At 35.4% G+C, this 18272-nt stretch overlaps 2 protein-coding genes across 2 annotated transcripts in view; one reads left to right on the top strand and one right to left on the bottom strand.

Annotated features, from left to right (window-relative positions):
- Window positions 1–309: 309 nt before the first annotated feature.
- LOC100375375 (uncharacterized) lies at window positions 310–8808 on the bottom strand. Its single transcript, XM_002735884.4, has 6 exons — window positions 8623–8808; window positions 8115–8226; window positions 3892–4854; window positions 2943–3099; window positions 2483–2560; window positions 310–572 (listed from the first exon to the last, which is right to left on the bottom strand). The coding sequence occupies exons 1-6, from the start codon at window positions 8680–8682 to the stop codon at window positions 467–469; spliced, it is 1476 nt and encodes a 491-aa protein (XP_002735930.2). The 5' UTR covers window positions 8683–8808; the 3' UTR covers window positions 310–466.
- Window positions 8809–8892: 84 nt separating this feature from the next.
- LOC100375078 (protein lin-9 homolog) overlaps window positions 8893–18272 on the top strand; it is a 29463-nt gene continuing 20083 nt past the window's right edge. The window contains exons 1-6 of the mRNA XM_078010243.2: window positions 8893–8960; window positions 12085–12152; window positions 14294–14407; window positions 15877–16010; window positions 16576–16701; window positions 16987–17144. Coding sequence (XP_077866369.2) covers window positions 8939–8960; window positions 12085–12152; window positions 14294–14407; window positions 15877–16010; window positions 16576–16701; window positions 16987–17144 — 622 coding nt within the window. The 5' untranslated portion in view covers window positions 8893–8938. The remainder of the gene's footprint in view (window positions 8961–12084; window positions 12153–14293; window positions 14408–15876; window positions 16011–16575; window positions 16702–16986; window positions 17145–18272) is intronic.

Here is an 18272-nt window from a genome sequence, read left to right as displayed (position 1 = left end):
GATTTTAAAACACACATACTGTAGTTGGTGTGTCAAACTATCATTTAAGGGTATGGATGGGAACAAATACATGTAATGTGACATGGAAACATAACATTTTCTGTTTTTTTACTTCATCCTGGTATCAATTCAAGACTAAAATAAATAAGGAGTTTTCTCATTAGGAAGCAAGTAACTGAGTAAGTTAGCAGGGAATGTAAGCAAATAAAATTGTTAAATATCAGCTTGTTTGGGCGAGTGCATGTGCTTTGTTAGTGAAAGTTACGTAAAATATTACTGCTATCATGAATTCTTGATATATTCACAATCTATGAATAAATAAGATTTAATACTAAGTAGCACCGGGTTGGCACCAAACATGAAATTACATAAAAAGGATCAAATGAAATATAGCGCTTCTTAAAAATAACTGGCATCAAAATATAATAAAAGAAATGGATTAAGAAAATTTTGTTGGCAATGTCATTTATTTTTTGGATTTCATGGCTTTCTTTTTCCTGGCAAGTTTTCTTGCTTCTTCTTCCTTTTCTTTTCTTAATTCTTCCATATCTTCCTGCAATCCAAGTCTATAGCTGCAAAGATGAAATGCATACTGTGTTAGCCAATCAGCTGATATGGCTCTGTTGTAGAAGATAAATGCTATGAAAGCAATCTCATCCACACTTTAAAGATGGTAGTCAATAATAGTAACAATATATTTGATTATTGGCGATCCGCTCCGCTAGGATTGCCCTTATAATCACTTTTGTCGTTTTGTGTGTGTGTTTGTGTGTGTACATTTCCAGTGTTTTCACGTATGATTTCTTCTGTGATTTTTTTGGCTTGGCCGATTTCGTTCAAACTTGGCAGGTAGGTCACACCTTCACCCTAGTTATCTGGAAAAATCTGCAAAAAATTTTGGCCCACCGTTGCCATAGCAACAGCCAAAAAACTGATTTTTGGATAGCTTCGCGCCAAATGTATCTCCTCCTCCTACAAATTTGGGATAAAACACTTCAGACATAGCTCATTCTACTCAGCTTGAGTGTGGGCACAAAGTTACCATTTGAATTTTTGATATCTGTTTTCATTACCGAGAAATTTGACCTTAAAGTTGGGGTAACTTTTCACCAGCAACGGCTTTTAACTCCTCTGTGATTGTTTCCGCTCGGCCGGTTTTGTTCATACTTCACAGGTAGGTCGTGCCGTCACTAATTGGAAAACAATCCTGGCCCACCATTGCCATTGCAACATCCAAAAACTGATTTTTGAATACTTTCGCCCCAAATGTATTACCTCCTACCAGTTTTATCGGTGTCGCTGAATGTATATGATAAAGTTGTGCAACCAAATTTGCCAAGTTCGCAGTTTTTCGCCAATAAAAAAATAACTAAGGCAACAACTCACGGTTTTTCAGCATTTTTGTAATAAAGACATTATTCTCCATCAATAATCCGCCCAAAACAGGAACATTTCTACTAATTCTTGTGTTTTTTTGACGTTTTTCGAAAAACCTGCGATTAGGCTGTGAAAGTAGAACATTCCGGAGGAGGCGAAATGGAAGAGCCATATTTAACGCGTAAAAATAGAACGCGTATTTTGACCTCTATGCGGTCGTCGCCAAAGAGCCCCGCGTCCATTGCCTGGCAATGCTCTAAAATTGACTAAAATTTGGACAGTACTGTCAGTCACGAAAATTGATGAATAAATTAATACACATAAAATATGAATCACGGGCTAATTCAATGGTCACCGAACACTCCACTGTGGCAAGATAGTAGCGTACTGTATATTTGACCCAGATTTGACAAGCGTGGCACAGTTTTTTGCGCGTGTCCTTAATAACGCGCACAAAGGATTGTGGGGCAGAGTCCTTTATTTGCTGGCATTCTTGACTTTTGACTGCAGTTCTTTTTTATATTTTAGAGTAAATGCTTTTGATATGCTCTTAGGTTTCTTAATATCCGTCTGAAATTCTGGACTGTGGTCATATTTTTCGATTAGGAGTCGTATATTTAAATAACTCACCGTGACTAATGTTTTGCATTATGAAGTATATTATTATGAAGGTCAACATACTGTACTCTAGGTAAATATTTACCATCTCGTTATTTCATTATTTAGCTTTCCAGCATTTACAGGAAACGTTTCATTCTAGAAAATGCTATCGCAAAACGGTTGGAAATAATAAATGTAACAGCAGAATACGTCCTAGCACAGTCACTCGACTAGGAGAGTGATTGTGGTCCTAGTAATAAACTAAGTGACTTCCAAAAACTGAATGGTGTTTGCGAACTTCGTATTAGTTATAAACCGACGTTAGCTTCACGTTTATGTCACACCATGGAAACAGCCAAAAACATGGTGCTTGTTTTTGAGCGGAGTGGATCGCCAACCAGCCTACCGGCCTGTCCTTGTAATAGTCACACATTAACACACTCACAAGAAAGGTAGTTAATGACAAGGAAAATGATAACAGACTAAGTAACAATGAACAATGTACCTTCTGGCCTCTTCCTTCTGAATCTGTGAGAAACTTGCATCCATATTTCGCAATGAATAATCACTTTCATATCCATACCTAGAGAAGAAATAACATACACTTTGAAATAATGTCAATTGAGACAATTTTACATATATCAACATTGCCGCTAACAGGAAACTTTGTACCACTGCTGTATGCTAGTTTTTACCATGGTTCCAAGGAGATTGTTTCAGGAGCTATATCACATTCGTACAAGTTTTTGATGCTTTAAATTTATTTCCATGTCTCAAAATTACATTTAAATGAAGTTGGTATAATATAATGGCTTGATTTTGCAAAAACCACTTCCTACATATATACACACGCTCATGCCTGTGTGTATATGTTTGTGATTGTGCAAAATCTTGTAGTATACCAACTTTGGTTTATCGAGATTTGCAAGTATTCAAAATGTTAAAAACATTTCCCTGATACTCACTTGTTTTTATCATATCCAAAGATCTGCTTAATAAAACTTGAAACATCGCAAGGGTCATTGTCCATGGGCGAATCATCAATAAAGCCATCATCTTCATAGTCACTGTCGCTGTCAAGTCTTCGTCTTTTTTTCACTTTGCGAGAAGGTGGAGGCATTGCTGTAATAAATTACATCATGAATGTTATATATTATCTGAGCATACAGAATTATGGACACATTGTTAAACCCACAGATTTATGTAAACTTTAAATTGATTTTGGCATAAATTACTACATTTATACTAATGTGGAGATTGTACACTTGTATTCACAAAACCATTTATAGTATGCATTCATTATCAGTTATCAGTTATCAGTGACAGTTATTGCATTTCTGTAAATTTCTATATATGCATTGCATTTTTGCCAAGTTTGAGTTTCACTTATTAATAGTAAGCCAGAAATTATAACTTGGTTATATTTGCAAATAAGAAAATATTAACACAAAACATGAATTATTTATTGAACAATTCACAGGACAGGAATTATTAATGGTGACATTAATTTGCACATTCTAAACTACTTGTACAACTATGACAAAATAGCACGAGTTTCTCGTCTGAACTGATTATAGAAATGTTTTTCATGTTCATGCACCAAAGAGGTTATATAAACATTCCATCTATGTAGTAGCTGGGGAATGCCTGTACAAAGCAATGCAAAAAAGCCCAGAGTTTTTGTTGTGTTGAATGATTGAAATCTCATTCTCATTTCAAAAAAGCATGTGAAATTAGAAAGTGCTGTCCTCAAAACAAAAGCTGCATTGATACATTGTATACTACATGCATCTCCAGACTCTCAGTATATACAGGCAATAGACATATTTATGCCCTCAGTTATAACTACATTTTAAAAATGCCTTCTAAAAGCATCATGTATATTTAACGACAGAAACAGAAATGACAACACACCTGGTCTCTTCAAAGGCATGGGGGGTCTTAAAGGATGTGGTGGAGGTGGTGATACAAATTTATCCTTGGACCGGGAATTGAATGGTTGTTCTGATACACGACTCGGTCCTGGTTTTGTATGATTTTGAGGCACACGAGAAGACAATTTTTGTTTATCTGATACACTTTTCTGTTCCTTAGATACTTTCTGGTTTCCACTGTGATGGCTTGTTTTATCTATAGTCCGATCAGTTACTTTACTTGTTGTTTTTCTAATAGTTTCTTTTCCTTTTATCCGATTAATATCATTACTTGTCATTTTCTTTTGAGCGACATCTCTTCCATCATTGGTACTATTTGGTATACTCTTGCCATTACTCATGGAAACCCTTGTACTTTGCTTATCTTTTGGGAGAATTTTGCCATTACTCGCAGAGTGCCTTGTACTTTGTTTATCCTTTGTGGTGATCTTGCCATTACTAGTAGATGGCTTTGCATCTGTTCTACTTCTGTGATTCTTTGAACTTATTCTTCCATTACTCGTAGATGGCTTACTCTCACATACTACATCTTTCCTTGATGAAGGAGGCTCATGTTGCCGTTTTTCAGCAAGTTTCATTAATTCAGAGAAATCCATAGGCGAGGGGTTAGGACCAGTCTTTTTAGCAGAAAATGATTTTGGGATGGTCTTAACATCTTCTTCTCGTAATTTCTCTTTGATTTTCTCTGATGTTTTTGTCACTCCACCTCGCGACTTGTCCAATGTTCTAATCTTTCCATCCTTTTTGTCTGGTATTTTAACCCTTTCGACAGAAGTCTGATGTTTTTGTATATGATCTTTGTTTTTATGCTTAAGCTGTGGTTGTTCAACTGTACTTGGTTTCACACTAGGTTTGCTTACAGAACTTTGCTTAGATGATATCTTCCTCTCTGTAGCCTGCAAAGTTGCTGAATCTTCCTTGATTTGATTCTTTTTCCTGTCACCTGAAAGGACAAAACAGAATTTACTATGTACAATGTACACAATAACATACTGTATCGAAATGAATTATTAGTTGTTTCATTGTCAGGATCTGCATATATGGCATTGTGTTTGTAAGTCAATATGGCACTGCACAAGTTGACATGAAATTGTGTCTACGTCGACATGATATTGTGTCTGTAATTCAGCATTGCATTGTGTTTGTGAGTCACATGGTATTATTTGAATAAAACATACCTAAAGGGGAGCAGAGGTCTGGCTTTTCGCACTCCGTACATGAAATTTGGGATCTATGAATGAATTCTGGCCAAAAAACTTGTATAAAACAAGCTGTGTAGTAGATGACAAATGTCCTCTTTGCCTGCCCCCCTTTAATCAACTTTGAAGTAAGAAAATACTGCCAAATAACGAAGCACATGCAGCTTCTTGTTTGAGTTATGTGATAGGGACTGTGTAAAAAGTTACCATATGAGAGAAACAAGTGTTGACAAAGGTAACACAAAGCAAATTAATGCACAATGTCATTCATGATTTTTGTTGACATTGATTTTTTTTAATACTGTAAAGAGGTTAATTATTCACTGGATTTTAATTTTACTTATTTTTCTGACTGGAAAATGCGCTAAATTAAAACCCAGTGGATATGTGAAATTTGGCATAGAACACATTATCTAAATGATAAAACCGTGAATTTAAAACCCATTGAATATGCCTGGAATGGTAAATCAACGAAATTTAAACCCAGTCATTTTACAGTAGAACTATGAAGTAATTGCCATAAATTGTTGCCAGTCCTTGTATTCTGGCAAATACTTTAAGAAGCTGAGAAAATTTAGGAATAAAATGATGATTGATAGAATTTGTTCCAACTGGCATGCACCAACACAACATAAAACTTGCATGTTGCAGGTGTCAATCATTTTACGTGTGAACCATTATTTTATTTTGTTTGTTCATTCAGACAGTTTGGTTTTCTAAGTGAAAGTTGTCCTGTTAAATATCCGGGACCTGTCTGACACTTAGTTCACTGTTTATCACTTGTTATTTTCTTGAGGTGTCTCAACAACATTGGGCCATTCCAGTTTATATCTGCACCCCCCTGTTGATGTGGTCGGATTTCCAGCACTGTATGATGGGGAAAATACCCTGGAATTCCAACTGTATATGAAGAAACAGAATCTGTGAATCCAGACGAGTATGGAAAAAAAATTCCTGGAAATCCAGGCAGTTATGGCTACTAAATAAAATATGGCCTAGTTTATCTCGCCACATACTGGTTAATGAGGTTGGATTTCCAACAGTATGACTAAAAAAACTTGGAATTCTGACTGTATATGGTAAAAAAATTGGGCCAGTATGAAATAGTTATTTTTTTTTTTTTTTATTACTGAAATTAGATAAGGATGGTGGCATGAATGAGCCAGGACTAGTTTGGATTTCCATTATCAAATATACAATTTTGAACTTGGTATATTAGCATATGATGAGTTATATTTGAAAATCGTACTCTGTATGGTGGCACAATGGAACTCATCAACACCATAAGTAGGAACTATAGTTTTGGATTTCCATTACTGTATGGTGAATGGTGATTTGGAAATAAAACTTTGTATGACTTATACACCCATGGAAATTATACCCTGTATGAAGTAAACACACAAACTCATCAACAGGGGGGGGGGGGGGGGGTGCAGATATAAACTGGAATGGCTCATTGTTACAACATCTTCCAGCAGAAGGGTGTCCAAAATAAATAGAGGGGTGCCAACAAATGCAACAAATGAAGAGTGACTGGAATATTATTAACAGGAGTGATTGCTGTACATTTATACATATATATCATGATTGTTGCAAACAGGACAGCTAAGAAACATTTGATGAATAAAATAAGAATGGTATACATGTATTTGACTTTTCAGCAGGATGCACAAGGTACAAGCAATTCAATAGCCATTGCAGCAACTATAGTATGAATAATTAAGCCACAAATTATTCATTCCACTTTAAACTAAAAATAATATGGAAAACAAAGACATCTATCCCCAGGGAGTTTTTTGTTTGCTCCAGAACTATTCATGCCACCACTAAGGGGATTGAAGTGCTAATGTGTGGGAAAATTGAGACGATTGTCCTTCATAGAGAGAGACATGGTGAAGTTTATTGTTTCTCTTTCTCAACTCATTGTCAGGTCAATTCACTGACACATGTTACAGACCACATCACAGACTCCATATAATGGAGTCTAGTAAGATTATATATAGCCCTGCGTACAGTGCTGTGTGTACGGTGACGCGTTCGGTTGATAGATGTCCCCACCACAGCCCTGCGTACCTCCATAGACAAAGTCCGGGAGCGCACCGTAATTGGTGCGCAAGTTAAAAATAAGTAGTTTCCCAGCCGAAATCGGTTGAAATGACGATAGTTATCCGTAACAACCATTACAAAGTTATCTGAAACTGAACTGTCTTTAAAAAGCGACTAGTAAAGACGGACAAAATGTAAACGCGTTGGTACCTGAAGAATTATCCACCAAACGCCGCCATTTTTAATTTCATTCACGCAAGAGAATGTGTTTGTTTTTAGGGCAAAGTAGCTGATTTCATCCACAATTGGACTCCGAACTGGGAGTTCTGGATATATCTGGTGATCGATCATCATGTTTGGTACCTGGGCATGTTATTTCATTAAAAAATTTATATTTTTTAAAGTCTCGGACTTTGTCTATGGAGGTACGCAGGGCTGTGGTGGGGACATCTATCAACCGAATGCGTCCCTGTACACACAGCACTGTATGCAGGGCTAGATTATATATAGAGCAAATAGACATTCAGGATTTTGATTATGGATTACCTTACACCCATTACAGAACACAGTTGTAGTTTGAAAAGCAATGCTGTATCACACTTAATTTTTAGCTGGGATTTATTTTGGCTTAGAGCCAGAATAAGATCAATTTAACATGCAATTTAACCTTTTCACAATCATTTCCCTCTTTTCATCTGAGTTCACAAAGTAGTCCCGTTTATAGTCTGCATTTCATTTCAGAAAATTTTTGAGTAAAACAGAAAATTGACTCAAATTCTGTCTGTCAGCACCAAAATCAGGGTTCATTTCCAGAAATATTGAAGAAAAAAAGTAGAGAAGTGGAGAAAAATGTGGGTGAGAAAGTCTGGTGGTGAAAAGGTTGAACAGAGAATGTATTTTTCTTTCACAAACACAGATTTATGTGTGAACAATAATAAATCATACCTAATATACATACCAATGGGATTTGATTTCTTCTCTAAAATTGCTTTTATTGCACCAGTGTTCACTTTCTTGACATCCTTTTTAGGCGGTGGCACAATAGTACTGTATCTTTTGATATGAACAAGCTTTACAAGAGAAGAAAATTTGCAATTATTATTAATAAAAACTAAATTTTGTGAATTTTAATTAACTAAGCACTGTCACATGTTCCTTGATGATGAAACTATGCTGACTTTGCATTATAATTACAACACGTACATTATTGTCACCGAAGACACCAAACAGCAATGGCCAATCACCATAACTGCTGCATATTTTTTTTTAAATGACAAAGTATGGGTCTATTCTAACACACTAATATAGAGATGGGCACACAGTGGTGACCGACATCCAGCAATTGGTGTAACACCAAAATATATTTTAAAAGACACAGACAGCAACAGCTGATTCGACTCTCGAGCGCCTGTGGATTTGATTGTAGATTTTGAGAACATATTTTTTGAATGACGGAAATACGTTACCTTTTTTTCAGCTTGTTTTTGATTAGTGGCCGCAAATGACATCAACTGGTTGAAGTCCATTTTGCATCATTTCAATCGTTAGTTGGAATAAAAAAATCTATTGTCGAAAAGGTCGAAAATCCATATTGAGAGGAGCCACACAGCAACACAAGTACATCAGGCAGCCATGTTGTCCTAATTATGCATGACGTCATTATCAGGTTTACAGCTTCGTGACCTAATCGGTCGTTCTCGTAAATATTCGGAATTTCCGAAGCAGGGTTTTCGATCCCGTAATGCATAGCGGTTCTTTAAAAAGAGGCGCGTCTGATCCAAGATGGCGGATGGTTCCCTTGAAAGTAAGTTGGAATTTATTGTGTTTGTTTCACAGAAAAACAACGCAACACCACGTGTAAAAACTGTGTTGTTTATGAAAGCAGCAATACGAATGTCACTAGAGTACAAGCCTCGCCGGAACGTTGCTCTAACAATCACAATCTGGATATTTTGCTCAGCTAAAATAAATGATTTCTCCAAAAGCACATACACTGTGATTAAAATACGAGTTCAACCCGAAACAAACACTACTGAGGTCGCGCTGACCCAGGGCGTTGACCTATATACGTCTTGTCTCTATGGTAGTATGTAGCCCTGAGTACAGTCCTGTAGGTTGGCCTCCTTCCGTTGATCATTCGGCCCCCACAGTCCTGAGAAGTCGCATAGACCGGGGATTCGACACCCGCCTACAAATTTATGGCGGAGAACCGTTCTGCAGTTTTCATGATTGTAACCAGCTAAAACATCTATCGACTAATCTAGCGATTACAAATACCTTTTTTGTGGCCGAAAAATGAACCTACAGCACTGGAACGTTGGCGAAAGCAAGTTTTACGCAACGAAACAACGTTTTGTTTATGAATGCGTCAAGAACAAGATGGCGGCGTATATTTTCGGTTGACGTTGGAAAATGTCGATTCTATCGACCCTAGTGGGAAATCTTATGTAATTTCGCTTCCAGTTAAGGTATTTAGAATAGTTAGACGTATCGACCTGCTTATTTTTTAACTGCAAAGCTGAATGCCTCTTAAATCGCCCGATACACTCTTTCACAATAGTGTCGAATCCCCGGTCTATGCGACTTCTCAGGACTGTGAGGGCCGAATGATCAACGGAAGGAGGCCAACCTACAGGACTGTACTCAGGGCTAGGTAGTATGTAGAAAATTATGTACGTTTCACCGGCTTTGCGTGCTTGTTAGTTTCGCGTGTGATTGTAATACTACGACATTCTGTAAAGTAAATGTCAATAAAGCCTAAAGGCCGGGAATACAAACTTGCCGTAATATTTGTTATGGTGTTTTTTTAGTAATTATATTACAGACAATGGAAACAAATCTTTGTTACTGAGTACTGATATACTGAGTAGCGATATATTATTGGTGTTGTTACTGTTTGCCCAATCTGTACTGAACATTTGTCAGTAAATAATTTGCAAATCCACTTGTAGGAAAGTTTATTAAAATCTGATAAATATAATTTTGGGTGTTAACATTTGGTGTAGGACAGAGTTGCCATAGGAATACCATTTGTAATTTTCATTATATTGTAAGTTAGATTAGGCATGCATGTAGTGTTTTGAGTAACTGTTTTGGTTAAGTTTCAGTATGGTACTAGTACAGTATGACGTTTGAGATGTGGTTAAAATCAGTGTCGTATTCAAAATAGTGATATGTATCATATTAGGTTTGAAATCACTCCACTCTTCTGAAACAATATTTTTAGATGTATGTGAATATATTCTCTCCAATATGGTAACAGAAAAATGACAAATGTGATCTATATTGACCTTTCCAAAGATTACAGTCAACCATGTCCTACTGCTAGATAAACTGCGAAAGTTTGAAATAAAAGGTCACCAGCTTGATTGGATGACAAATTATATGACAGATCATACTATCATACTCTGTGTATCTGTTGCCAAGTTACATAGTTTTATATGCTGATTATCCTGCTTTGTTTTATATAGCAGATGAATGTTAATCCAATTCAATGATCCTTAGTGGCTTTTCAAAAATCGGTGAATCGATTTATATAAATAGATTTAAACAAAATCTATGATTTTCGGTACTCATCAGCATCTTAGATTACGAGTTGAACATTTTGATATTCAGAACAACGATTTCAACATAAATTTTCTTAACAGTGTTTAATACCCATGAGTTATTTTGAATCAGTACCTACCAGTTAATTGGGTTGTTTGGAAACATTACTATCCAAGAGCCATTGGAGAATTTAGAGATTTATAGAACATTTTTTTAAATCATGGCTCAAATTTTGTTTGTTGGCTCCAAAATTATCCAGATATATTGAAGAAAAAAATAGAGAAAAATTTGGGCGAGAAAGTCTGGTGGTGGAAAGATTAAGGTACTAATCACATATTTTGAAGTGGCATGGGCCAGTAAGATGTAAGTGAAGAATAAAATATGCAAAAACCAGAGTTTTTCTTTTCAAATGTCAGTTTTTGAGTTTTCACCAAAGTGTGTTTCATTCAGTTTTTAGAATGTGTAAATTTAACAAAAATCACTGTGACTGTTTTTTCATACACTACATCCACCGTCTGAAAAAAGTGAAAGAGTTTGATCAGTACTCATGATTGATCATTTTAATGTCTGGATTAGAACAAAAATACACTAATTTGTATGTTGCTGCACATCTTCGCCAGCCAAGGACCATTTATTCAGCCACGGCCTCAACATTAACCTTTGGCAGAATTCACCCTGATTCACTGTATGTCGTATGTCAAACGATCAAAGATTTACTTTGGCTCATTTGCATCTCCCAATCAGAACTCATGATAGAAACAACATCAATTTTATGAATAATAATGATACAGCAATGTTGATTGGTGGCACCAGCTCCTTGGAGCGTGTGAAATACAGCTTTTCCTAACGCGATCACGCACAGGTTTGTGGGCTGGTTCTGAATGGCCGGTTTTAGTAAAACTGCGTTTTGATGTAAGGTTGCTGCATTGATTACCATACTTCCCCGAGCATAAGCCCTTCCTCGAGTATAAGCCTACCCCTCTGTCTGTACGACAAAGAATTTTGATTGGTTAACGAAAGACGTGACCTGTTAGGTGAAAAATAGTTGTTCAGGTCAAATTATGATGAAACAGCATGGCGGAAATTGCTTTGTATCAAGAGTTTGCGTACGATTGAAAACATTCCACAACGAAGATAATGATAAAGATCTTGTCTTTGACTGTTTCCCCACAGACCCTACCCATTTTGCACCTAAATTCAGACGGTATGTAAACCGTATTGTAATAAAATGTGTGTATTTTTATGTTTGTTTCTTCATTGTAAAAAGTGTCGTTGAAATCAATGACTACTTGGGCTTATACTTGGGGAAGTACGGTATTTACATAAGACTGCTAAAGGTTAAAGGTTTCAATGTATAATTATTTTTCTTTGCTTGTTCAAAGGTAGTTCAGCGGAGGCTCTGATGAGCCTGAAATGTGCTGGGAAAAATTCACCAAGTCCTTATAAACGGGTATGTTTCACATAAATATTAATGGGCAGGTATTCTTCTGCTCTTTCTCACTAGGTATTTAGTTTTTCTGCATAGTAGGACCTCTCAAATGTGTTTGTTCCCACATTTTTAAGCAGTATACTGCAAAGTTTGCACAAAGACAACATGGCGATCATATCAGCTGATACAGACTACCGAGTGTATAATTGTCATAAAATTGTGTACTTTTTTCCTACCATTTTCCTGCAGTAATACTTGAAATACCAGCATGAAATGACAATGAAAAATGTTTTGTGCTGTTCCATCGTTTACATACAGTAACAGTATTCTATTTTCGTCACTCGCTATACTACTTTGGTGTTCATTGTAAACGACGAAAAGTGTTTGACTATGACTTCAACAATTTTGAAAGTATCAATATTCAGGGCTCGAAATTAACTTTTTTTTTGGGTAGTCCATCTGGGCTACCCCTTTTTAAATCTGGTAGCCCAAGATCAATCACTGGTAGCCCAATATTTTTAAAGCAGTATTTATGCCGTAAAAAAAAAAAAGAATATTTTTTTTCTATAAACAAATGTCATGTTCAGTAAATCTTTTTGACAGGTAGATATTGTTTTATATATTTGAATGTACCGGTACTAATTTCCTATAGACAGGAGAAGCTAACTGAAATAAAGAGTTCATGTTTTATAGTTTCACTGCTTTCACTCATTGTGCATTGTGAAATACTGCAAATTCCAAATTCAAAGTTTTAATGTTACAGTATTCAATTTTATTGTCACAAAACTTAAATTGCCACAAAAAATTGTCTTGATTGTATGGTATAATACCTCATATAGGTACCACTTTGATACATTTTCATTTCTGTCTGGAGCTAATTTGAGGTCACATTTTGGCAACTTTGTTGCAAATGGCGCTTAATTGAGGTCAGTCATTTTTCACACACTCAGAACTAACACTACGGTAACGTAATCCTGTCTATACAATATTTTGGCGTATTTTGTACATTTAAATCATTCCGGACGCCTAATATAGTATAATTTAAATTTTACCGTAGTCATTGACGCCTATTCAAGAGTATTATTTTTATCGTGCCTAGCGTGAATGGGTAAGCTTCGTTTCGACAATGAGCTGTTATCACTATAAACAATCATAAATTATTCTTCAAATGCTCAGTTTATCTTTTGAAAAGAACTAATTTTTTGTTTTAAAAAAAATCATGCCGTGTTCCCATCTAAATCCAAGCCAAAAGATCGTACTACAATATTGGCAAATCTCTTCCGTGTTGCGTCAATAACATAAACATATTTAAATGAGCTATGAGCACGTTGGCATCATCCACCATTTTGATTGGTTAATTTGCGATTATCAGGTCAAAGAACTCTGTCCCAGGTCAAAGCATGGCGAATATTCTCCAGCATCGAGTGTTTAATATGCGTCCGGAATCATTCACTTATATTTCATTACAATTCAACGAATTTATTTTTTATACGTTAATATAATCACTACTGAGTAATAATAAAAAATTGGTCGCGCGAAATAATTAATTAAATCACACAACAAGCGGGAAGGACAATTCATTGTTGCCTCGGCAAGTTGCTTAACGCGACACCCTGCCACACACGCACTCCAGAAACTCAGTGCGAGCTATTCCAACTTACGTACGCATACCCGAAGAAGGTAATATTTTTTAAATATAAGGACGCACAATTTTAAACGAAATATATGGGAGGGTGATTGTTATTTGTATCAGCAAGCTAGTTGGCGTGTCACCGTCAAATACATGCACAGGCTATCATTAAAAGAATTTAATGGGCAGTGAGGAAAGGGGAGTATTTTTTAAGGGCGCGTGTAGTAGGCGGGCAATCGGGCGTCCTAGAGTAAACACTGTCTCATCCCGGATTTTTGGTAGCCCAGTTGGGCTACCGAATTTGAAAAGTGGTAGCCCCAAGAAAGAAACTGGTAGTCTGTGGACGCGGGGCTACCGCTAATTTCGAGCCCTGAATATTGGTGACGAAGTTTTAGAAACAAGTGCAGATGTAACTTCTTTCAAAGTGGTAAATTCTATTGTTTTCAATGTTAGATATAATATTACCATTGGCTACACTACATGTACATTGAGAAAATACTGATTAACTGTATCATGTTTCTTTTTATCACAGCCATGTCGAGATCGAAAGAGAAATCGCCGCCTTGATGATTATGCAGATATGACATCATCTGCAACAAGATCACCAAGAAAACCAACCAAAATTAGCCTAGCATCCTCCTCACCAGTAAGTATTTTATCTGTAAATGTATAAGGCCTTAGTTTTTTTAGAAGAACTAAAAATTCATGGAGGCAATTGTTAGATTGCTTGATGCCGTTCAGAATTGTCTATTACTTTTATTACTATAGTAGATTGAGGCCTTTTGTTTTCAAGATTGACTGCCCCCCCCCCCCCCAAAAAAAAAAAACACACAAGATAAAGCCTTGTTTGTAATAAAGCAGATGAATAAATGAACAGGATGTACAAAGCGTACATTAATTAATTATTTTAATACCAATTTTTATTAATTTCTAATTAGACAGCTTTGAGGTTTATTGCTTGTCAGTGTAAAAATGAAAGGGAGTAATACTACAAATGGGCATACAGATGTTCATCTTCTGAAATGATTCTTATTACAAGCTTCCCATTTCAACTTGATATTGGTACTTGACCTTGGATATCAGCATCTATAGTGCAGTGATACTAATGTTCAATGAACATCAGCACTTTGCTTGTTTTTTTTTTAAATTTTCTAATTTTGTTCAATTATTTCAGACAAATGCCCAAGTGTTTTCTGTTGAATTCACTGTTTTACACCTAAAATATGGCAAACAATTGGAAATGTATCATGGCGCTAGTTGTCAATTTGGACTAAATGTCCTAAGCAAATTTTGAGACAACTGAACCCTGAAGTGCTTGAGAAATATTATGTTATTAAATTATGTGTTTGTTTCCTGTTGTCTTCAAATGTACTTTACTAGATCTACATGTAGGATACAAATCATGCTTTCGTTGTTTGGTAATTAAAAGAAATACAAATAAGATTGACTAAGGAGAAACTTTTCTGTCAATTAAATAGTGTTTTTTTATTTACTGGATGCTAAAAACATTACATTGTACTGCAACATGCAAGTCTTATTTAAGAAGAAAAGCAGCTTGTTAGTTGACATGTTTTTTCAAAACATTAAATTCTGTCTTGTATATACTCAACTGAAAAAATGTGCAATTGTATGTGGTCATATATGAACTCAAGTTTGGCCTGTCAAATGGATGCCATGCTCACTGAAGGTCTACGGTTTTTTCTTGTGTTTATAGAGAATAGGTTACAATCATTCTAATCTCTCAATCATAACTGGCACACATATGTAGTTGCATTTGTCTCGGGAGGGGGGGGGATAAATTTGATTTAAATTAAACAATGTGGTAATGGTTTACAATGCTGAATAATAAGGCCCTGTTTTGTAAAATGTAATAAATGACTAGTACATGTAATAAAAAGTAGCTTTAAAACTTTTTCATTAAATTATTTAGTTCAAATAAACTACATAATATTAGTCATATGCCATACACATGTACCGTAAATGCTATAGAGCATGGTTGTATTTAAAGGTATTGTTGTGTAATTTTCAGTTCAATATTTATCTTCAAATGTTGTCAGGTCATTCATATTATGGTATCTCTGCAAGATATAATAATATGAATATTGTTTTTTTCAGCGCTTACCAACCCCAATGAGTACACCTGATAAAAGAGCTGCTCAAAAGATTGGTTCTAGATTAAAAAATTTATTAAAGTTGCCTAAAGCCTATAAGTGGTGTATATATGAATGGTTCTATTCCAATGTCGATAGGTAAGAATTGAGAACTACAGGGCTGTCATAACAAACATATATACTAGGCTAACAAAGTATTAATTTTTGTTTATCATTCAATTTTTTCTGTGAATTATGTGAAAATAAAACTATCCAAATATTTTTTACTTTGACATTATTCATGTGATGAGGTCTATTTATGTTTCCTTCAGTTCAGTGAACTCCACTCATGAGCTGACGACATGCTAGCCTCTTTGATTCGATACCACTTGACGTTGCTTTTGAAAATTCTTTCATAGGTAATTTAGAAAATTGTTGAACGTGATACTTCAGAATTCTTTGATAAAAACCTTAGTTGTAAATACCTTTATAGCATTTGATGAATAGATGCCATAAAAAAAAATTGCTGGTAACTTATGCAAGACAATTAGCAACATGCATTGACTATATTATTATAAGATATTAAATTTTGCTGTTTGTGATGTCTTTCAAAACAGCTTAGTTGTTTCATAATTTGTACAAAACTCCAGAATGGCTGCACTTTAAACGTACATCATGTTATCCTGGTTTGTGTTTTTATTTCATTTCTGTGTATCTCTTGCAGGCCTCTCTTTGAAGGAGAGAATGATTTTTGTGTGTGCTTAAGAGAAAACTTCCCTCAACTTAAAACCAGAAAGTTGAGTAGAACGCAGTGGGCAATGATTCGAAGACTGATGGGTAAACCAAGAAGGTTTGTATCTAAAGTCATGTGCTCATATCATATTTCTTTCATGGGCCAATAGCCTGTCATTGTCTGCCAAAACTAAATATTTGGAAAGTTTATATGCATCATCAAGTTCAAGCTTATACCTAAAAAACTGTTTTGATTTTTTCACAGGAGAGAGAGAGAGAAACCAAATTTTTCAAGACATTGATAGTCAATTCAGTTTAGCAAAATGGATTCAAATTTGAATAAAAGAATATACATGTATTAGTATTTTTTTAATTTTACCCATCTTATTTATTTGTATTATAGATGTTCACCTGCATTTTTTGCTGAGGAGAGATCAGCATTGGCTGCTAAAAGGCAAAAAGTACGTCTTTTACAGCAACGGAAAGTCAGTGATTTATCCGATATTAAGGATCTACCTGATGAGATTCCATTACCTTTAGTTATAGGTACCAAAGTTACAGGTAAGAAATCATTTCATTTAAAACCCAGTTTCATTTCACTGAGTAAAAGTAGACCTAATTTTCTTTTAGTATTCGTATTTTAGTGGAAAAATACAATTAAAATTGCATATAACTGAAACAATCAGGATCACTTGCGGCCTGTGGTGTCCCACGAAACTCTTAACTGGGCTACATATGTAATCAATTAGGGAGTAAAGGGTGGTGGTTGTCGCGTATGGGACTCGTATGAACAAAGATGACAACTTTGAGTGTTGCACAGACCAACGAGTACAAACTTAAATGTTACTAAGATTGAACTATGTAATTTCCATGATCATTGTAGAAGGTATTGAAGGAGTCTGCAATTAGTGCATGTTGCGCACAGATTTGTATTTGCAATTGTATTTGCAATTTCCGTCAGAAGAGAACATTGGATTGTGGGAAAATCTGTTTATCAACGCAAATGTTGCAATGGCTCAGCGCAACGACCACTGCCCTTTAATCATGCATGTACATTACTGTGTAGATCATGTGATAATCTAATTGTTATCAAAGACTAGACAAGAAATAGGTAGAATGCTTTCAGGTTTGAATTTCAATATTCAACTGGCACTTGAAGAATTTGTTAGAATTTAGATCAAGTGGAACATCTCAGCAAATGCCTTCATGGGCTCTGTAAGTTTACATGTATTTTAAGGTTAGTTTAGACGGATTTTGGACAGACTTTACCACTAACCTGTGAATGATGAAGACAGTGTACATAACAATGGATTTTCATCAACTTTGCTAGTCAAAGAAATTATAGTATTACAACACTTTCCAACTGCAGTGTACTGTCAACTACTTTACTTTCGCTGAAAGGGTGATTTAGTGAAAATAAATTCTAGCGAATATACCTTTTTCCTTTATTTTATGTAAAATATCTAATCAAAAATCAGTTAAAATAAATTCCATACAAAACAGCAAAAATTAATTACAGCACTTATACTCTCTTGGCATTCATTTGTATATACTCCAAAACACTGAGACCACAGGGATAAGCAACTGATATTTTGTTTGATATGATCTGATCTGATTTTGAACACTCAACATGCAAGTATTAGTTACTCGGATAAAATGTTAGGAATGCTTATCGTTGAACCAATTTTA

The sequence above is a fragment of the Saccoglossus kowalevskii genome, chromosome 1 (assembly GCF_978046115.1).
Source record: "Saccoglossus kowalevskii chromosome 1, keSacKowa6.1, whole genome shotgun sequence".
NCBI lineage: Eukaryota > Metazoa > Hemichordata > Enteropneusta > Harrimaniidae > Saccoglossus > Saccoglossus kowalevskii.
This window is presented reverse-complemented; position numbering and strand designations above follow the sequence as displayed.